We start from the raw sequence: 22374 nt of genomic DNA on the forward strand, positions 1-22374 counted from the left end.
CTAGCAGGTACTGTGTATATACACACACACACACAGACACACTGCCCTCTTTCCCTCTAGTGGGTAGGCTACCTGCTATTGCCTTTCTTTGATTTCCCACTCTCTCCTCTGCTTTCTTGCTTCTCTTCTTAGCGAAAGCTGGGAGGGGGGTCTTGTCACTAAATCCCCTCCCACGTCTCTTTTCCCATCGGAGTTTTAAATGGCAGCAGTTTTAATATTCCTATTGCGCTTGTTTTGATCGGAGCCCTATTGGGCCCTGGTCAAGAGTAGAGCACGACATGGGGGGGATAGGGCGCCATTTGGCGTATGGTGTACTCAGTAGATTCTCCTTGGTCTTTTAATACGGAACATCAACATGACCTAGTTTTCTTCCCTCTCTCTGATCATCCCTCCCTCTTCCTCCCTACCTTGGTATGACATGTCGGCACCGAGGCCTCCCTTCCTCATTCCTCCTGTTCCTCTTCTTTTGCTTCTCCTTTTCAGTCAACGTTCCCGTCAGCGTCCTTGTATCTCTCACTCCTTTTGATATGCGCGAGGAGAGGAGCAGAGAGAATGGCTGTGTGCTAATTCTCACCCTATTCCCCTTGTTAGTGCACTGCTTTTGACCAGGGCCCACGGTGCTCTGTAGGGAATGGGATGCCATTTGGGACCACAGTGAAGAGAATCACTCAGCTCTCTGACTTCACAGCCCCGTGTTTTTAGTTCCGTAGCTCTGGGGTCAAAAACAAAGAATGCCTATCATTTCTGAGCAGTCTGCACGAGTGCCGATACACAGGAGTCGGAAGAAAGGCGAGACCTATTTTTAGGGCTTTGAGATGATTTTGCAAAAATAACATTCTGTATTTAATCTGTCATAGAAACAGTTTTGCTCTGCCGCTTTTCTTTTTACTGGGAACATAAGAGGATACACACACTGCATTTGGTTTTACAATGCTTTTGGGGGGGGGGGGGGGGGGGGGGGGTCCATGTGATTTAAACATCCTTCTAACATTTTGCCACCGCGCAACAACCGATTGGAGTGAAAAAATGTCAAATTAAAAGGAAAAGAAAATCTCCCAAACTTTCTCCTGTTTCTCCCTCGATGCCCTCACTCTTAATCGCCTCTCCACTAACGAATGCTGACAGAAGGCAGAATCAGAGCGACGGAAAATTTGCCCCCGCAGACCGTCATCTGTCACTGTCCTGATGAGGAGCACAGTGGGCACCAGTGCCCAGTTCAAACCCCCCCCCCCCCCCCCCCCTTGCCCTGCGGGCACAAGACAGACACTGGACAGAGGGTTCTGCCACCCTGGGGCGTCTGGGCCCTCCTCTTCCTCGTCTGTTGCCTTGGTCCTGCCCAGCAGCCGTTAAGCTGCTCCGTTGCGCTAACTTGCGCAAAAGTTCCCCTGAGCAGAGGGGAGAGGGGGGGTACGGACATATTAGCTGTGCAGTGTCAGACAGGACATGCTGTCCATGAGTCTGTGCCATCTCTAGAGCTTCACCAATCCCTGCCACAGTTTGAGTCAAGGGCTCTGTCCTAGTTCTGTTAGGCATATCAACTAGATCATGGTTTCAGCCCTACCAGAGTTGCTCTGTACATTTTGATGTTTACAGGATAGGTTTCTACCTTTTAGGTTCATCTAAAATGTGTGTGTGTACAACTTGTGTCCTGGTAGGTTGTTTTTTACACAGTGGAATTTGGAGTTGGAATTCAGATTTGTCAGATATGAGTTGCATTCTTTTGTTGTTGATAACAACCCATGGCTTAGACTTGTTTCAGGCACCGCGTTCATGTGTATTTAATAGCATAATCATTGTCGTGGCATGTTCATATACCAGAAAGTTACTTGTTCAATAACTTGGAGAGCGCCTCACAGCTTCTACGCCCCCCTCGCACTCACTCCATCGCTCTCATTCTGTCTTTCATCTTCTTCTTTATCTCTCTCCATCTCTCTCTCGCTCCCCCTCTATTCTCCTCCTTATTTGACTCTTTCTCTGTTCCCTCTCTCGATTCATCTCTCTCGCTCCCTCCTATCATCTACTTTCTCTCTCCCCTTTATCTCTCTTGCTCCCCCTCTCATCATCTCCTGCTTCCTCTCTCTCCCTCTCTTCCTCTCTCAATCTCTCTCGCTCTGACTCATCTTCTTCTTCTCTCCAGGAGCCCAACCCGTTCCTGAACCCAACCTTGGAGGCTGATGCCCTGCTGAGGAGCCCAGTGCCCCCAGTACCCAGCAAGGACCAGGGCAAGCTGGCTAGCTCCGTCCGCTCCCTGGCCCCCCTCCACTTCCCCTCAGAACTGGTGCCCTTTGACGAAGCCCTCCGGGACATCGGGATGGGCCGCCCCCTGGCCAGCGCTCAGGACGGGGCCGACGTGGTGGCTCGGCACGGGGCCCAGCTACTAGAGGTCAAGGCTGCAGAGAGGAGAGGTCAGATATGGGCCCAATGATGTGTATAAACACTGTATATGTTCTAAGATAAGGTTTATATTTCAGATTTAATGGTCAGATATGGTCACTCTGCTCCTCACCCACCTTTGCCATATAACTAATACATACTGTGCCATCTACTTTCCTACAGTTTAACTAATGCAATATTACTTAGGTTGAGAATGAAGTGGATATTTAAAGCATTTTGTTTTTATAACACAACCGATGTTAATGTGTTGTAAAAGGTTTAATGGGGGGGGGGGTTAGAGTACAGGATTCTCTAGTTATGTTTGTTTGATACAATGTGAGCCACACCAGTCCATCCAGCAGCCAGGCAGACAGGAGCAAAGATGAAGTAGACAGCTAGGCTGATTGAGGAGAGGGCGATGGTTAGTTCTTGGCCCTAACAGAGACAGGCAGATGGCTTTTAGCTCTGAGGGATGGCTACATGACCCTGGGAACTGTAAAGCTGCCCTATTGCCTATAGTAATGGCACCCTATTCCCCTTTATAGTGCACTACATTTGACCAGAGCCCTATGGGTAGTGCACTAAAGGGATTTAGGGTGCCATTCTGGACCCGCCGCGGGGCTGTGTGACCAACGAGTGTTTTGTGTGGATTTATCTCCACGTTGACAGAGATGGAGAAGCAGATGAAGATTGAGAACCTGTTTGTGACTTGGCAGCAGAGGTCAGCTCAGTCCAACATGCCCATCTCTGTAAGTACCGATCTACCGCAACCATTTTACGTCACATTTGACACTTGAGTCGTTTAGCAGACACTCTTATCCAGAGTTACTTATAGCGGTGAGGGTGTACATTTTCATTCATTTTTCTTACTCATGTCTCGTGGGAGTCGGAACACACAACCCTGGCGTCTCAAGCGCCATGCTTTTACCAACTGAGCCACGCAGGACCCTCCATTTTAGCCATTTCCCTCCCCATGACAGGCCAATGGACACAAACACGCACACGCAGCACCGTAAACGACTCTGCTGAGGAGAAATATCAGCTCCTCTCTGTCTGACAATCGGCGCTATCTACACTATATATACCAAAGTATGTGGACACCCCATCAAATTAGTGGATTCTGCTACTTCAGCAACACCTGTTGCTGACTGGCGTATACAATTGAGCACACAGCCATGCAATCTCCATAGACAAACATTGGCTGTAGAATGGTCTTACTGAAGGGCTCAGTGACTTCCAGTGTGGCACCGTCATACGATACCACCTTTCCAACAGGTCAGCTTGTTAAATTTCTGCCCTGCTAGAGCTGCCCCGGGTCAACTGTAAGTGCTGTTATTGCGAAGTGGAAATGTCCTCATACTCTCGGTCATGTAGTGTGTCTTGCAAATGCGTTGAGTTCACGGGTGCTGGCAGGTTACGCACACAGCGGCTCTCCATCTCAAATACATTTACACACATTTGCATGTGGGTGCAAATGGTTGTCTGAACTTTTTTTTTTATGCACTGTAGCTAATTGACGTATATTTAACTATTGCCATGTTTTAGTATTCTGGGACTTTGGCACGGATAAATAAATACGAGATTATTTTGAAGTAGTCCCCATTTTCAATAGTGCAACTCATTTACAAAGTTTGCAAGCTGGAGCATTTGAGCAGCTCTTAACGAGAGACGGTAACTCTTAAGTTGATATTCTAGCAAGCATTGTGGGACAGTAGACTTCATATTATTGTAGGTGTCCTGGGACTCCCGAGCACCAGCCCATCAGTGCTTTCATCAGAGGCACTGCAATATCTTGACAGGCGGCTAAGGGCTGCCGCAATAATCATATAATCACGACAATTATGGACAATTACCTGTAACAAAAAAAATATGTGATAATCGTCTTAATACATTTTAGGTGAAGGGGGGATTTAGCTTTATATTCAATGAGATAGACTTACATTTTTGACATGAATAGGGTAAAGTTTTAAGAGCAGAACAGCACGGCTCGGAAGAGAGGCTTAGTTGTATTCATTAGGTAAATCGCAGCAAATTTTCGAAGACTCATTACAATTATGACAATGCCGTGGTCATTTTGCGTGACAATTAATTGTTACCCAACATTACGTCATCGTCACGGACAGCACATCTCTGGAACATACCGGCGCAGCGTACCGTATCAATGGAAAAAAAATCACAAGTGTGTGTTGACATTCGTTCATGTTTCTGAAACACTCATTTCACAAAAATGCAATGTGGTGCAGGTGTTTCCCCCAGCTACCTTCATCATGAAAGGTAGATGGATGAAAACAACAGTGTGAATAACTGTTGGCTACAGTATAAACAGCAACACCACAACCACCACCAGTAGTCAGTCCCAATTAGACTCTTGTCTATTGAGCTAGTGCCTGGTGATGACATTGTCTGTGTTCCCTGTGTGTGCTCCTACTCCTTCTCTCAGTAAGTTACCTCTCACCAGAGCAGGCTCATCCATTACTGCCCAGTCAGATGGCTGGCTGCCTGCCTGACTTGGTCCATCCACAGTGGGGGACCCATCTCCCTTCACTGGCCCTTTAGGTCTCCTCAGATCTGCCTGCCGGCCCGCCTGTGGATTCCCAGCTCTATCACTGACGTGATGGATTAGATATGAGAGGAGATCACATCAGCTCAACAGACGGTGTTGTCTTCTGTCTGTCTCCCCTTCCCTCCTATATCACACGTGTGTGTGTGACTGTCTTCCTGATACCTGCTCAGGCCAGACTACGATAGAGCTCCCAGAATGCCTTGGGGCAGGGTTAATGGCCCTGTTTATTTGGCCCGTTGCTGACATCATCAGGACACACGCAGGACAGAAGGGACTTTTACTAAAGACAATGGAGGAGCTTGCATGTGCACACACACACACACACACACACAGTCCTATCTCCATCTTCAGGCTGCACTGGGAAGATAGATGATAGACGTGTCAATGGGAGTGATTTATAAGAAGGCAACAAATATATATGACTGAATAAGATGAGCCGTAACGTTTAACCAGTCAGATTCCTCTGTACTACGCCCACTAGCCGCATTGTCGGCGTAACGTTTAGTAGACTGTATTTATTGTGCCATTAGAAAAACCGGACGTTGATCTCAGTGGTTGTGACGGTGGGTAGGTGGTTGTGTGTGTATTGTAAAAAAAAAAAAAATTCATAAGAACACATTCTTATATACAATGACTGTCTACCCCCCGGGCCTTACCCTCCCCTGACCCGGACGACGCTGCGCCGCCCTATGGGACTCCCGATGACGGCCGGTTGTGATCGAACCCGGATCTGTAGTGGCGCCCCTAGCACTGCAAAGCAGTGCCTTAGACCGCTGCGCCACTCAGGATCTGTCGTGTGTGTGCGTGTATTAACATTCTGGGGCTTTTAGTATATATACTAGGAAGAATTCACATCTGACTCGAAGGACCACAAAGAGATGTTTCCTTACTTTCCACAGGTGGTGGACTTGGACACTCTGAAGCAGTCGTCCAGGCTAGTGCACTACTGCGCCACCCCTCTGCTCTTTGACCCCGTGTTCAGGAAGCAGATCCAAGAAGAGCAGATTGTCCAACCTCAACAGGTCAAGGTACAGCAACCATGGCTGCTTTCCCTTGGGGCCTCCAACACACTCCTCATGTGTTTTTTCACTTCTTTCTTACTTTTGAAAGATGCCCTTTTAGTTATAACATCTTGGAAACCATCCCAAACTTGGGGAATTTCTGAGAACAGGAAGGAACAAGCAGCAATCATCCAACAATCTTTCAACCAGAAACCACTGAAATCTTTCAACCAGAAACCTCTATTTTCGCCCCTCCGCTCCCCCTCTTCCCTCTCTTCTCCTACCCCTCTCCCCTCTCTTCTCCTCTCCCCTCTCTTCTCCTCCCCCTCTTCAGAAGCGCCACTGCTCCAGTGACTCCACGGCGTCTGGCAGGGACCGTAGCTACAGTACGGACTCAGCTGATATGCTGCCTAGCCGGCTGAGAGAGGAGCCCTGGCTGCAGGACATCTCTAACACCTTCCTCCAGCAGTATGTCCAGTACCTTCAGAGTATGGGCTTCATCCTGGTCCAGGTCCGGCCACAGTCCCCCGCACGCAGGTACGTCTTGTCTCAGTGGGAGCCCAGTGGTCCTCAAATCGCTACACACATACACATATATATATATATAATCAAACAATCTTTCTGCACCATACTAGCTCAAGTTTCAAGTTTATTTACCATGTGTAATGAATACATTGGATATCTAACTCACCCGATCTCTCACAATAAAAACGCAATAAAACTCAGGGCAAATGTCCTCTTTCCCTCCCACAATCCTCTCTGTGAGAGTGAGCCGAACTGTGAGCAGTGTTCATTCATCCATTAGTCATCAGATGTGTTGTGATCACATCCTAGCCCCAGTAGCCACATCCCCCTGGCCACAGATGTGATATAACTGTAGCAGCCACTGGGCAGATGCTGTTTCTGCTTCTCTCGGTCTCTGTCATCCTCTGGCCCAGGACTGGGTGATTCACTCTTTTGTGTTGCCAGTCTCTGGGACCCCTGCTTAAAGGAGAATGCACACACACACACACTCTCTCTCTCGTTGGTCTCTCCAGCTCTGCCTCACCCCTAACCCTGCTTGTCTCTCCCTCCGCCCCTCCCTGCAGCATCGCCAGGGCCCGGGCAGCCATGCTCAGCTCACTCTCGTCAGAGAGGCAGTCCTTCTCCTATAACAAGGCCAGGAGTGAGGACAGCCCAAAGGTAAGTAGTGGTGATGTAAGAGATGATGCTATTCACACACACACTTTTTGTGACTGAAAGGCATACCGGGAGATACTCACACACACACACACACACACACACACACACACACACACACACACACACACACACACATATATACAAAATTCCCTCCATCACCCTCATTAACTCTTGAGATATTGTTGTATTTCTCTGCAGAGCACAGGGTCAGGCACCACCGCGTACCACCTCCAGAGGGCGCTCCCAGGGGGCATCGTACTGATGGAGCTGGCCTTCCAGGTGAGACTGCTGCCTACAGACCTCCTCCACCCCTCTCTATATATTAAACCTCCACCTCTCTCTCTCTCTCTCTCTCTCTCTCTCTCTCTCTCTCTCTCTCTCTCTCTCCCTCTATCTCTCTCCCTCTAGCCCTTTCTCTGTCACTCCATATTACACCCCCCTCCCTTCTCACAGTGTCAGGAGATGAGTTTAGAACTGTTGTCGTCATTGTAACCACACCACACAATATGCATTTTAAAATCTCTCTCTCCTTCTCCCCTTGTCTTTCGCTCTCTCCCTCTATAATTGTCTTGTCTTTCTCGGTCTCCCTCTCTCTATCAGGGTTGCTACTTCTGTGTGAAGCAGTATGCTCTGGAGTGTTCCCGCATCCCCATGGGACAGACCGTCAACTCTCAGGTAACATCGCGACGGCGTCTCTTATCGCTGGTGCTGTGAGTTAGACCACAGAGCCAGGGCCAAATTAGCCAGACTCTAGGTCCGCCTGAGGCTGGGTAAAGAGGGATGAGTAGAGAGGGAGGGAGTGCGAGATGAGATCTTGTAAACGGCTTGATTTCACATCTCTGGAATCATCGTCATGACTTTAAACTCCTCCCCCTCCCCATGGCTATTAGGGGTCGAATGGTACACTTATTAGGAGGCCTATAGTCTATGCCTGCGCTGTGTTGTACGGCTGCCTCTTAAAAAATATATCTATATCTTAATTGGCGCATTTCATACTGTCTTTTTGTGAGGGGCAACCGGGAACTAGTTCTGTACGATGGCGAGTGGTGGGGGGGGGGGCTCCTCCATCACTGTTTCAATCTTCAGTTTGGCAACATTTTGGCTTCCCGGGTAGATCACGGCGGCGATGGACAGAGAGTTGTGGCTAAAACGTTAACCGTATGTCGCCGCGCTCAACGAGAACAGGCTATGCATCTGCAAACGCCTCAAATATGTTGACACGTTTATGTCGACATCACACCGGTATACCAGAGCAAGACGGAAACGCAAAGAAACAACATCTTCTCCCCTCTGCATTCAAGCAGCCCTCGGCAGCTGATTCTGACTGGGCCAAATCAATTATAAGAGCGATGTTTTTGACGTTTTTTTTGTTTATAGCCGCGGATATGCGCCCATTCTCGGTGGTTGAGAATAGGGGGTTTCAGCGCCTTGTGAGAATGCCCAAGACACGTGACTAAACGTTCTTTTTGCACCCATTTCAGCAAACAAGTATTACACACGCTATATAAGCAAGCCAAAGTTTTTAATGAATTTCACAGTGAGAGCCCATCAGATTACCCCGGAGTGGGAGATGTACCTTGCTACATACACACACCCCTTAGTACGCATCTGGCACTGAACGAAGCAGTGTTGGGGTGCGTTCGCATCCAAGTGGGAAGTGGGGATTTACAGCATACGACTGGGAAAAACCCAATTGAACGGCCCTCAAACTGGTAATTACTAGTGGGAAACTCATTTATCATCCTTTAGCACCCACTTCTCTATAACAGCATTTTCATCAGTTAAATGCAACTACAAAACATTATTTATAAAAAGCAATGTATTAATGTGTTTTGTTTTTTGTTTTTTACAAGCATGATAGCTGTACTTTTAATTTATAGTTTGCAGCTTGTTGGCCATTAGCCAATTGCCATTTTTCAATGAGTTCAAATCACATGAATGAATCCAACTGGTATTTACGACTTCAGAACTGGTAAATTCCACCTCCCACATGGTTACAAACGCAGCATCAGAGTGGAAACTTGAGAGGCCCAGCATAACAATCCGGTCACAACAGACAATGCAAGGAACATTGTGAATGCTGAATGAACATTGTGAATGGCATTACATTTTTCCAGTGTACCAAAACTGAACCGAACCATGACGCAAAACCGCAATACTTACCGAACCGTAGGTTTGGTGGACAGTTATACCCCTACAGGCTATTGTGTGATTCATGTGAGTCCTTCTCTCTCTCCCTCTCTCCCTCTTTCTCTCTCTCCCTCCCTCCCTCTCTCTCTTTCTCTCTCCCTCTTTCTCGCCCTCCCTCCCTCTTTCTCTCTCCCTCCCTCCCTCTTTCTCCCTCCCTCCCTCCCTCTTTCTCTCTCCCTCTTTCTCGCCCTCCCTCCTTCCCTCGCTCATCTCTCCCCCCTCTGTTCCTCCCTCCTTTTATCTATCTCCTAGGACTCACAGTTGACTCTGGTTCACTCTCTTCCTTACTCTCTCTCCCTCCCTCCCTCTTTCTCTCTCTCCCTCCCTCCCTCTTTCTCTCCCTCCCTCCCTCTTTCTCCCTCCCTCTTTCTCCCCCTCCCTCCTTCCCTCGCTCAACCCTCCTCCCTCTTTCTCCCTCCCTCTTTCTCCCCCTCCCTCCTTCCCTCGCTCAACCCTCCCCCCTCTGTTCCTACCTCCTTTTATCTATCTCCTAGGACTCACAGTTGACTCTGGTTCACTCTCTTCCTTACTCTCTCTCTTTCCCTCCCTCCCTCCCTCCCTCCCTCCCTCCCTCCCTCCCTCCCTCCCTCCCTCCCTCCCTCCTTTATCTATCTCCTAGGACTCACAGTTGACTCTGGTTCACTCTCTTCCTTACTCTCTCTCTCTCTCTCTGTCTCTGTCTCTGTCTCTGTCTCTGTCTCTGTCTCTGTCTCTTCTCTCTCTGTCTCTCTCTCTCTCTCTCTGTCTCTCTCTCTCTCTCTCTGTCTCTCTCTGTCTCTGTCTCTGTCTCTCTCTCTCTCTCTCTCTCTCTCTGTCTCTCTCTCTCTCTCTGTCTCTCTCTGTCTCTGTCTCTGTCTCTCTCTCTCTCTCTCTCTCTCTCTCTCTGTCTCTGTGTCTCTGTCTCTGTCTCTCTCTGTCTCTGTGTGTGTGTATATATATATATATAAAGCTGGAGTGTATCCAGGTTTTTGCTCCCGGTGTAATTCAATGTAAAGGTGTTTAAATGACTGCTGTGTGTTTGCTGAGCGTCTCCAGATGTCTCTCTGCCGGTAGTGAGGGAAAGCCCCAACAGGTGCCTCTCTCCAGCAGCTGGCCATCTACGACTATTAAGACATCTGAAGTAGTTTTTTTTTAACGTTTGTTTGTTTGTTTCTAAATGTGTGTGTGCTCAAAGCCCGGAAGCTATGAAATGATGGACTGGTGTATTACTAAAACCACAGTGGGAAACTCGGTGAAGCATTTATGTTGTTGAAATGACCTACAACTATATTAACAAGAGAGGGGATTTAAAACAGTCCTGTCCTCCATCTCCTTTTTAAGTCAAACTGAAATAAATTAGTGAACTCACTTGGCAAAATATCATTTTCTGCTCTTTTATTAAACTCTTCATCGTGATTGCCTGCCGTGTACGGTATTCTGATCTCAGACATATTCCGGTGCTCAAATATAACCAGTATATTTCAGACTGGTAATAGCTTTGCCGTGTAAACTAATGGGCAGAGTGGAGTGTGTGTCTCGCGACTGCAGCAGCCCGCCTACTCTAAACAGAGCTAATGGACTGTCGTGTCTGTGGACTAAGGAGATATGGAGATGGACTTAGGAGGGGTAGGTCTGTTCTGGACTTTATGTACGAGACTATTGGCTGAACTCAGCTCGGCACGGCATGCTGAGTACAGACTGACTGGATCTCCTGTGTAAGGCTTTTGTGAAAAGCTATTTTTCTCTTCCCTCTCTCTATCTATCCTTCTCGTGACTGATCAGTTTTCAGGTCGTGAGTTGACCGTTATTTAATGTGATTCAGACAGAGGACCGTGTGTCAATGTCCTCCACGCCGTCCTCTCTCCAGACTAGTGTTACTGTATGGCTCAAAGTGATGCATGTTAGTCTGAGTAAACAAAGAGAGAGGGGGGTGGTAAATAGTGTGTGAAGAGCCGTCGTGGTTCCAGAGTCTCGGTGCATAGCAGGTTGGCCGACGTGTGAGTTCAGCACTGGAGTGGATGAGTGAGAGATTCATTGGGCAGCTGTGTTTGCCTTTTGTGTCTGTGTGGTTTATAATTGGACGCTGTCACCAGTCACCCTCAGTTCCCATCAGTGTTGACCGTTGTATTTGTGGCCTGTCTGGCCTGCTCGTGCTTGGCGCTCACACACACCCACTAATGTGTCACCTCTTGTCACCGCTCTCTTCCATGTCACTGTAATCTTATTAATGTGAGTGTGTAGCAACACATTTGTTTTGTATTTGTCTTTGCATGTGTAATACATCTCAGTATTGTGACGGTTGTCTTTTGTATGTGTATTTTGCTCTGTTTGTGTTTCTGTCTGTCTTGTTCTCTGTCCATTTCTTTTCCTTTTGTGTGTGTGTATGTTTCTGTGTCTGTCTCGTCCCATCTCATATCCTCTCTCCATCAGGGCTCCCTCCTCACCAAACCTCTTCGTCTCAAGCCGTTCCCTGACGCCACACCGGTCTCTGACTCTGCGGTATGTCCCAGAACCCTTAGGGGCGGGGTGTCTTCCACCAATCAGGCTCCACCCCCTCCTCTTCCCTCTGCTTGCTGCCATGGCCCCTGATCTCTCGGTCTCTCTGTCTCTCTCTCTCTGAATCTACAGTATCCCTCTTTCTTTAACCCTCTCTTCCTCTCTCTTTCCCTTTCCGTATTGTGCTATTTTTCTCTCCGTGTCTCTCTCTCTCTCTCTGTGTGTCTCTCTCTCTCTCTGTCTCTCTCTGTCTCTGTCTCTGTCTCTCTCTGTCTCTGTCTCTGTCTCTGTCTCTCTCTGTCTCTGTCTCTGTCTGTCTCTCTCTGTCTCTCTCTGTCTCTGTCTCTCTGTCTCTGTCTCTGTCTCTCTCTGTCTCTCTCTCTCTCTCTGTCTCTCTCTCTCTCTGTCTCTCTCTCTCTCTCTGTCTCTCTGTCTCTCTCTGTCTCTCTCTCTCTCTCTGTCTCTCTCTGTCTCTCTCTCTCTCTCTGTGTCTCTGTCTCTCTCTCTCTCTCTCTTGTGATGGCTTCATCTGTCTGATAGAATAGATTCAATCATCAGTGCAGCCTGGTGGAGCTTTCGACTTCCCTACGTGTCTGTTCAGTTGTGACTCTTGGGTTTATCTCAGTCCTCTAGACCCTGTTGTCTTTGGGGTTGCCTGACTCCTGTCTCAATCTACATCTCCATTTTACTGCTGGGGCAAACAGGCCTGGGCGATTTACTGTCTGTCTGTGGGTCATTTTGCCCCTCCCTCCGAGCTACTTCTGTATCAGTCTGTGTTTGTCATGCAGCTGGTGAATAAACTAGCCTAAATGCTGCTTGTTCTGCAGAATGCCTACTGTTACTGTCTTTCCTTGTGTCTTTTTTTGTGCAGCTGAAATCTGGACTGAGCAATCTTCTGACTTCCATGAAGTCTTCAAGCATCTGTTTGTGATTTCTTTTAGCACATTTAGTGCTCTCTCTCTCTCTCTCTCTCTCTCTCTCTCTCTCTCTGTCTCTCTCTCTCTCTCTGTGTCTAGTTGAAACTTCATGTCACCTGGTGTGGGGTCTTGCGGGTTGGTGACCCATCGGTCCAAGGATCTGTGATCTTCTTCTTCTGATGGGCTCGAATCATGTCCCTGTCTGGCCCTGCCTTCCATTTCGCTCTTTCTCTGCTCCAATCAACTCTTATGTGATTTCTCTGCTTCTTGGATGGCCCCGATAATTAAGAATCCTCTCGGTATCTGTTTTTTTTTTGCATCACTAATCCACTGTCATCCTCTTTCGTTGTAATGTAAAGTGTCTCTTTGTATTAGAAAAGAGCTTTGATATACACTGTTCAAAAAAATAAAGGGAACACTTAAACAACACAATGTAACTCCAAGTCAATCACACTTCTGTGAAATCAAACTGTCCACTTAGGAAGCAATACTGATTGACAACAAATTTCACATGCTGTTGGGCAAATGGAATAGACAACAGGTGGAAATTATAGGCAATTAGCAAGACACCCCCAATAAAGGAGTGGTTCTGCAGGCGGTGACCACAGACCACTTCTCAGTTCCTATGCTTCCTGGCTGATGTTTTGGTCACTTTTGAATGCTGGCGGTGCTTTCACTCTAGTGGTAGCATGAGACGGAGTCTACAAGCCACACAAGTGGATCAGGTAGTGCAGCTCATCCAGGATTGTACATCAATGCGAGCTGTGGCAAGAAGGTTTGCTGTGTCTGTCAGCGTAGTGTCCAGAGCATGGAGGCACTACCAGGAGACAGGCCAGTACATCAGGAGACGTGGAGGAGGTCGTAGGAGGGCAACAACCCAGCAGCAGGACCGCTACCTCCGCCTTTGTGCAAGGAGGAGCAGGAGGAGCACTGCCAGAGCTCTGCAAAATGACCTACAGCAGGCCACAAATGTGCATGTGTCTGCTCAAACGGTCATAAACAGACTCCATGAGGGTGGTATAAGGGCCCGACGTCCACAGGTGGGGGTTGTGCTTACAGCCCAACACCATGCAGGACGTTTGGCATTTGCCAGAGAACACCAAGATTGGCAAATTCGCCACTGGCGCCCTGTGCTCTTCACAGATGAAAGCAGGTTCACACTGAGCACGTGACAGAGTCTGGAGACGCCGTGGAGAATGTTCTGCTGCCTGCAACATCCTCCAGCATGACCGGTTTGGCGGTGGGTCAGTCCCTCAGGAGACCATCCGCCACCTCATCAGGAGCATGCCCAGGCATTGTAGGGAGGTCATACAGGCACGTGGAGGCCACACACACTACTGAGCCTCATTTTGACTTGTTTTAAGGACCTTACATCAAAGTTGGATCAGCCTGTAGTGTGGTTTTCCACTTTAATTTTGAGTGTCACTCCAAATCCAGACCTCCATGGGTTGATGAATTTGATTTCCATTGATAATTTTTGTGTGATTTTGTTGTCAGCACATTCAACTATGTAAAGAAAAAAGTATTTAATAAGAATATTTCATTCATTCAGATCTACGATGTGTTATTTTAGTGTTCCCTTTATTTTTTGGAGCAGTGTAAATACCGAAAATTGACTTTTCAACTAAGTTCTATACTTTCACCTCTTTGCTAGCACATATGAACAGTTTGAAAGTTGTCGCATTAACACTAAGTTAAAGATACAAGCAAGTTTCAAAAGTCTACCCAAAATTATTTTTTAGATATGATTGGCTGAGCAATTCATGCATGAAATGCCTGAGAAATTAATCCACAGTGTTGATGTTAAAAGGTCCCTAATAAACGTGTTGCTCCACTCACAGAATTAAACAGTGTTATATTGTGTCCCTGTGGTTTCACTGCTAAAGGGACGTTTGCACTCCTAATAGCTTCCGCTGCCCTGTGGACTCGGGGGTCAGGGGTTCCAGTTAATTAGGCTCCAGATCTCTCCAGCTACAATTGGGGAACACTGACCAACAGAACCATTGAACTACTAAACTGCTCTGTACCGTCCCGTTCCGAACTTCTGACATTACTCTACTACTTCTACCCTTCAATCTCTTCCACCGTCTGTACATTTTATTATTGAAGGTGTCTGCCCGAACACAAAATAACATGGAAAAGTCAGGTTCAACGTGTTCACTTTATCAGAGAGCTGGTGAAAGGTTCAACTGTTAACGTTGACTTAAAAAGGAGAGAGAAATGACTTTATCTTGATGTGTAATGTACTGTATGCATCTAGACGACTAGTGCTGGCATTAAATGAAAACGGAGTGTTATTTTTCCCCCTGACTTTGGATTTGACAAGACCTGTTCCAGGCAAAGGGTCAAGATGAAAGCAGCAGTAATAGCATTTACCCCCCCCCCCCCCCCCCCCCCCCCCGGAACCCTAGCTCCTGTTATTGGGTCGTAATTACAGCATGCTCCAGCCTCTCACTGCAATCATTTGCATTTTGCCATTTAATGCTTTTGTAAGCCTCCGCTTTGATGTTGGATTTAATTAAATAAGATATACAATTGTGAAGTTGATTGATATCACAGTTGCTTACGAAAGGCTCTCACAAAGGAGGGTTGGGAGTAGCGTTGCAGTATAAGCACTTTAAGTGCATGCTGCCACAGATTGGATGGATACAACACAGACAGACAATGGCTGTAGACAACAGTTTTTAATGGGGCTGCTATCACTATTAGACACTAGACAGATGGCAATGCAGAGAGCGAGAGAGGCGCTGGGCCTAACTTTAGAAACGCTATTATAAAACATTGAATTGTGCATATGATACTGCCAATGCTGGCTCGATTTTAATCCAGGAGAATTCAGATGATTTTGTGAATGTATCGACTTGAAAAAAGGGGTTTGGGGTTTAAGGTCATGATCTGAGGATGCGAAGGATGCTGGGTAGGTTAGGTCATGGGGATCTTCTTCCTCTGGACTAGGTGATTGCTAGGTTCCATTGTGTGCGTGCGTGTGTGTGTGTGCGTTTGACTGTCTGTGTGTGTGTGTGGTGTATCCCATTCAATCCCATCCCCGCAACCCTTAATGAACTCGGTAGTGAGGGTCTACACTGTGTCGCCCCCCCCCCCTCTCTCTCACCTCCAGCTCTCCATGCTGTTCACAGAGGAGTGTGATAAGGTGCGTGACCTGATGCACGTGCACTCGTTCAGCTATGACTTCCACCTGCGGGTGGTGCACCAGTACCTGGTGGGCTGTCACATGACCCTGCGGCAAGGATACCAGCTGACCGGCTTCCTGGAGGACTTCATTGCTCATCACCCTGACATCCCCAAGTTCGGACGCAATCACGTCTTCCAGGGTGAGTCTGAGCCAGCCCACCTAAACAAGTAGACCCGGATGCTGCTGCGAAGATGAGTCCCAGCAGTAGGAACATGGTTAAGACTGTGCTTTAACATAAACCACCTGTGCTTTGCGTTTTCACTTTCACATGTGATCTCTGCTTGAGCCTAAACAGTGAGCATGGTCTCTGTGAACATCTGGGAAATTGCCTTTGAAAGTATGTCGCTGTGCGCAGGTTACTAATCCGTGTTGGGTTGAATGTAGGCCTATGTCCTGTCAGTGAGCTCATGCTCTCTACCTGTCTGTCTGTCAGGGAGTTTCTCTATCTCTACGGGGATGATCACAGCCCACCAGCTGTATAACTACATCACTGACCACGCTGGCACCTATGGCATGAAGCCCCTTCGCATGTCCAAGGTTGCAATGACCAGCGAAGGCAAGAAGGGAGCGCCACCCAGCTCCGACCTGCATGAGTACGCTCTGGTGGCGCTTTGGAACAGGTAGGTTTATGGACACACACACACACACACAACTCTGCGACTTTAAAAGATACATTATTCATGACCTATTCTTCTCCTCCAGCTCGGGCTCTTACAAGGACCTGGAAGGCCTGCGTCACCATGACGATTTTGACGTGTCCCTGCTGGTGTGTCACAATGCCGCACCATTTGAGGAGCAGTCGGAGGGAGAGAGACATCTGCTGAGGTCCAGTGTAGATCTAGTTTATAAATTGCCTGGCTGAGCTGATGAGACAGTGGATTGCGCAGTCAGATGGGTGAACGGGCATTTTAACTTCGTAGATTTAGCCGGTGCTAACTTGTGGAATAGACACCGGCTGGAATGCGGTTTTAACCAATCAGCATCCGTGATTAGACCCACCCGTTGTATAAATATCACACAATGGATGGGGGAAGTAATTACTCCTTGTCAGACGGGTTAGACCAGGGTATACATGTGGTGAAAACCATGTTGCTCTCTTTTGTCCTTGAGCAAGGCAGTTAACCCCGAACATGGGAGCCGATGACGTGGTTGTCGATTTAAGGCAGCCACGCGCACCTCTCTGGTTCAGAGGGTTAAATGAGGAAGACGTGTTGGTTGAATATCATTCAGTTGCGCAACTGACTAGGTATCCCATTTCCCCTTCTTCAATCCTCTGAAATGCTGTGGGGAAATGGTTTCTTTTGAAAATTGGGGAAAGGCTACAATTTTGTAGGTTGCTATTGAAAACAGTAGGTTAGTATTCTGTACAGTAGGTTACACAACATGAAGCAGTGTATTGTACCAATATCTCTGTGTATGTAAGAGGTTTATTGCACTGCATTGAGAGTGACTTGTCTGTCTTTTTAATCTGTGTCTGTTTAATGGTTCAGGCTGCGTTACTACGTGATCATGACCAGTCAGCGAGAGCTGTTCCCCCGGCTGACTGCTGACATGCGGCGCTTCAAAAAGCTTCCCCAGATACACCGAGAGTCCCGCGACCTGGGAGGAAAGGTTCCCCCTGAGAAGGGGACAGAACTGGGCGGGGTACGGGACCCTGAACCGGACCTCTGGGAGGAGACCCCACCTGCAACCTCAGCCCCAGACACCATCTCTACCCCCAGCGATGGGAACGAGTTTTACCCCCTGACTGGCCGCCGGAGGTCTGGGTCTGGGGCCCAGGGACTCCTCTACCCCTCTCCTCTGTTCCCTCTACTCAATCAGGAGGTAGGGTTCTCCAGGACTGCTAGAACTTAATTGTGTTTTTAATCTTGAACTATTTAATATGCGTAACATTGTACTCGCATGGATGAAGAAACTGTAGGTTACTATTTCATACTAGGTTCATTTCTGTTTAAAAAAAAGGAATAGGTTCCTATGTTAGTATAACTAAAGAAATCAGTGTACCGATATATTTACGTCGTAGTTATTGCCAATGTGGCATGTACATGAGATTATAGGCAATGTATTTTAAATGAGTCAAATAAATCCATCCAGGTGGGCTGTGCACGGAGGCAGATCCAGGCGAGCGTGGAGCAGGCCATGGGCCACTGTCGCAGGGATAATCTGTGGAGGAGGCTGTTCCATGGTGAACACCATCACCTGGCCATGGACAAGCTCAAGCTGAGCAAACTGTCCTTCAGCGAATTGGAGGAGCTCCTCAACGCCGTGCAGAGTCGATCTGTCGAGGAGATCGACCCACAGCTGGTAAAGAACACACTGTACCTCACTCCACTACAGACCACACCAGCTCACCTCACCGCCATACTTCATATTGATGTCTTTCCTGCCGGGTCGGGGCTCATTCCATTTCTAGTCAGTCAATTTAGGAAATAAGCTGAAATTCCAATACTCAATTTTCCTCATTTACTTTTCAATGATTGACCCTGACCTTGCTCTCCTGTTTACACACAAACCCTCCTTCCTCACTGACTCACTCAGATGTGCAGTGATGTATGATAAAACATGTCTTTCTCAGGTCCTGTTTGTATCGCCTCTATTCGCTTATTGCTTTAGCAGTAGCTGCTGTGTTGATTTGACAGCATCTGTTTGCTGCTCTTCCTGTTTAGGAAACATCTCAAACGCCCATCAGCACCCTACTGTACACATACAGCAAGGGGCATAATTATTATAGAGCCATCTACACCCATCATTAAAACGCATCCGGTCACTGATTGGATTGTGCAGCCGTTCAGAGCGATTGGATGGTTCCAGTCAGCTGTACATATGTATTGTTTTCAATAGCCTAATTTCCAGTATCACGTCATGTCCATATTAGGATATTGCGTTCCATTGCTGATTTTGATTTGGCTATGTACCTCTTGAGTTAGATAAGCATGCATTGTGTCAGTGTTGTAGAGTTTCCTGTTAGCCTTTTGTGTTTGTTAGATGGATACATTTAGTTACTGGGAACAGATTATCTTCTGTAATAACTTTTTTTTTAAACACTTTAACCCAGAAGTTTGTTATTGATGTTAACGATATAGCCATTCTTCACCTGTTGGCTTTGTAAAATAAAGGCCTTTCTTCAGAGCTCCAATAATTAAAAGTACCCTGCTCCAATTACACAATGGTTGGGGCAATGGTTTTGAGCAACTACAGACACAGGTAGACAGGTAGAAATGTACCTTTCAGCAGGACAATGACCTAAAACACAAAACCAAATACACACTTGAGTTGCTTACCAAGAGGACATAAAGTAATCCTGAGTGGCCTAGTTACAGTTTTGATTTAAATCGGCTTGAAAATCTATGGCAAGTCTTGAAAATGGCTGTCTAGCCATGATCAACCAACTTGACACAGCTTGAATAATTTTTTAAAGAATAATGGGCAAATATTGTGCAATCCAGGTGTGCGACGCTCTTAGGGACTTACCCAGAAAGACTCACAGCTGTAATCACTGCCAAAGGTGATTCTAACATGTATTGACTCGGGATTGAATAGTTATCTAATCAAAATATATTCGTGTGATTTTTTTTTTTTTTATTAAAAATGTTTTGTTTTTTTAATAGAATTTTTCTTCCACTGACATTAGAGTATTTTATGTAGATTGTTGACAAAAAAATGACAAATCCATTTTAATCCCACTTTGTAACACAACTAAATGTGGAAAAAGTCAAGGGGTGTGAATTCTTTCTGAAAGCACTGCATGTATTGTGATTAGTGGAATTTTACCATTAAACCCATGCAACCCAATGCCATAACAATAGCAAAACACTATAATCTTTTTTTGATCTCCTTCTTATTGTTATTACAATTATCATTATAATAATAAGTAATGTCGATATCATTAGTGCTCTTTGTATATGACTGGAAAAGTCACGTTTTGTGTGTGTATTTACCTCGAGTGTGTCATCGAAAATGGAATGAGACGGAATTCACAACACAAGCGGTTCACAAAATGTTTTGTGTTAGGCTATAAAAATGTATTTTATCAAACAATAGACCATTCATTGTGTAACAATGAGCATTGGGATTGCAAACAGAGGAAGATCGTCAAAGGTAAACAATTTATTTTATTGCAGTTTGTGATTTTGTTACGCCTGTGCTGGTTGAAATAGTTGTTTTTTATGGGGCTCTGTCCTCAGATAATCGCATCGTATTCTTTCGCATTAAATCCTTTTTTAAATCTGACAACGCAGTTGGATTAGCAAGATTCTTGGCTTTCAAACATGTGAGACACTTGTATTTTCACGAATGTTTGTTTAATATGACTTTTTATGTAGCGATCACCGTATGTTGTCGAATTTCATCCCGCTACCGGGTTCCGTGCGCAGAGAGGTTAATACCATAACTTACTTAGGCCTATATTTCCATATATAGGCTACTGTATCAATCTATCATTCATTCGTTCATGCCATCACACAGCACACGAGACATTCAGGCTTTGAAATTCAATCAAGCATTTTAGTTTTAAAATGAAATAACAAAGGGAGCTTTGAATAATTTGCCTAAACAATAAATAAACTGCAATTCACAAATGCATGCAACTGTTTTTAGTCTGCTGTAATAAAGGCTTTACAGCCTCCCTGGTACACTTATTTATTTTGTGTTTACACTGTTCCAAAGGGTTTGGGAAAAAATATTGTAGTCAACTGTTTGGCACACAATACTCACACATCGCTTGCTCCTATACCCTCCTTTTTTCTTGATCTCCAGTAGTTTCCACAACTAACTCAATGTCTTCCACAGATCTGACTTCCCCTTTCCCTTCTGAGCAACCAGTAAACATTCACCCGTTTCAAGTTTATTTTTCCACATCCATTGTGCTGTCATGTGTTACTGTGTTTGGAGTTTGTTATAACCCATTTATTGATGTGATTATGATAGGCTATAGGTCAGGCCCTATTGGTTACATGCGTGCCATGCTTATATGTGTCATGTAAAGAGAGCAAGGGTTGAGGGAATAGGGAATGTTTTTCCTAAACAAATTTGGGTTTTCGGTAACATAACTTTTCAGTCAGAAACAAGTAAGAAACTAAATGGCTGAAATAATGTTGTAGCTTCAGCATGGACAGCGCAATAAACACTTGCTGTGCTGTGGTGCCTTTCCGCTGCTGTAGGGAGGAGAGCGAGACGGCGTGCGCCAGTCACACAGGAACTCGCTGTCATTTTCTGGAACATATCGTGACCATCGGACTCTTTCTTGAGTCATTTTTGTGTCTTAATTATGTCATCAAACAGTATGGTTAAAGCATCAGACAAGCTCACTGCATATGTAGTTTATTTGATTCAAACACATAGGGGTGTGTCTGCCTATATATGGGCCAATCGATTGGTCGAAAGAACAGGATGACTCTCGGTCGACCAAGATTTTTTTTTGTCGGGGACAGCCCTATTTGGTTTTCTACCCAAAGTTGTAAAGGAAATGTTGTCACCTATTGAATAAAGACAAGAGACCAGCACAATGGATGAGTGTGGCGGTATAATAGGAACAGAAGCGTCCTGGTACTTTCGCACTACTTTAAGGTAAATAATGCAAGCGACTTCAATTACTATTTTCTCTGAAAAGAGGAAAAACACATCACCAGATTCACAGGGAATTACATAGTATGGAGAAGCAATGCTCCTCGCCGCAGCTTCATACTACATTGTCAAACATAAAGAATTTATACTGGTTGTTGGGGTGGGATTGGCACAGGGTGTGGGGGGCTTTTTGACATTTTTGTGGGGGATTCCACATGTCTTACTCATTGGTAGGAAAAATGTTGGTACAAATTGGATGTTGGGTACTATATTTATTGGATATTATCTGGATCCTAGAAATAAAAGTGGCCAATTTGAGTGCAATCAATTCGTTTAATGTTGCTGAGGTGAAATAAAATGGGTGTTTTTAAATTGCAGAAATGCCAATCTTAGCTGTTTCTAACTACAGAAAGAATTTCAGAACAATCTGAGATGGTGGGTGTCATGTGCCTTGTCATTTCAGCAAGCCGACTCCACCGCATCCTTGGATGAATAGTGATAATCACAGAGAGAGGTGTGTGTGTACACATGTTTCTTGTGCGTGTCGAAACAGGAGAGAAACACATCCATGGAGAAAGGAATCCTGATAATCACAGGCTCCCTCTAAAAGCCCCCATACTTTTCCTGATCCAGTGGTTGTGGGCTACTGGGCTCCTCACTGTGTGACCGACAGTTCCTTAGAGTCTTAGAGCCTTCCCACAGTGCACCGCAGCAGCTCATCCCATCAGAGCTGAGACGGGGAGGCAGGTGGAGAATGGAGCCAAGACCAGGCCGTATCCTCCATATATTAACCACACAAGCTTTACAGTGACTGCGACATGAGGAGAGTGCTGCCGTCGTATCGTCATGCGCAGTTGGAGAATGTGTAAATGCGCTGAATGCAGATATGGGCATTGTGATTACATGTAGCTACTCCAC

At 46.3% G+C, this 22374-nt stretch overlaps 1 protein-coding gene across 6 annotated transcripts in view; it reads left to right on the top strand.

The window, feature by feature from the left end:
• The window catches only part of LOC109898077 (KICSTOR complex protein SZT2), a 107008-nt gene that overhangs the window by 78176 nt on the left and 6458 nt on the right, over window positions 1-22374 (top strand). For 4 of the 6 annotated variants that reach the window (XM_031833571.1, XM_031833572.1, XM_031833574.1 and 1 more), the window contains 13 exons: window positions 2138-2405; window positions 3043-3122; window positions 5836-5964; window positions 6272-6474; window positions 7026-7119; window positions 7318-7398; window positions 7720-7794; window positions 11719-11787; window positions 15820-16033; window positions 16328-16514; window positions 16597-16719; window positions 17385-17718; window positions 17989-18198. In XM_031833571.1, coding sequence (XP_031689431.1) covers window positions 2138-2405; window positions 3043-3122; window positions 5836-5964; window positions 6272-6474; window positions 7026-7119; window positions 7318-7398; window positions 7720-7794; window positions 11719-11787; window positions 15820-16033; window positions 16328-16514; window positions 16597-16719; window positions 17385-17718; window positions 17989-18198 — 2067 coding nt within the window. The remainder of the gene's footprint in view (window positions 1-2137; window positions 2406-3042; window positions 3123-5835; window positions 5965-6271; window positions 6475-7025; window positions 7120-7317; window positions 7399-7719; window positions 7795-11718; window positions 11788-15819; window positions 16034-16327; window positions 16515-16596; window positions 16720-17384; window positions 17719-17988; window positions 18199-22374) is intronic. The other 2 variants (XM_031833575.1, XM_031833576.1) reach the window with 1 other exon arrangement.

Source organism: Oncorhynchus kisutch, linkage group LG10 (assembly GCF_002021735.2).
Source record: "Oncorhynchus kisutch isolate 150728-3 linkage group LG10, Okis_V2, whole genome shotgun sequence".
NCBI lineage: Eukaryota > Metazoa > Chordata > Actinopteri > Salmoniformes > Salmonidae > Oncorhynchus > Oncorhynchus kisutch.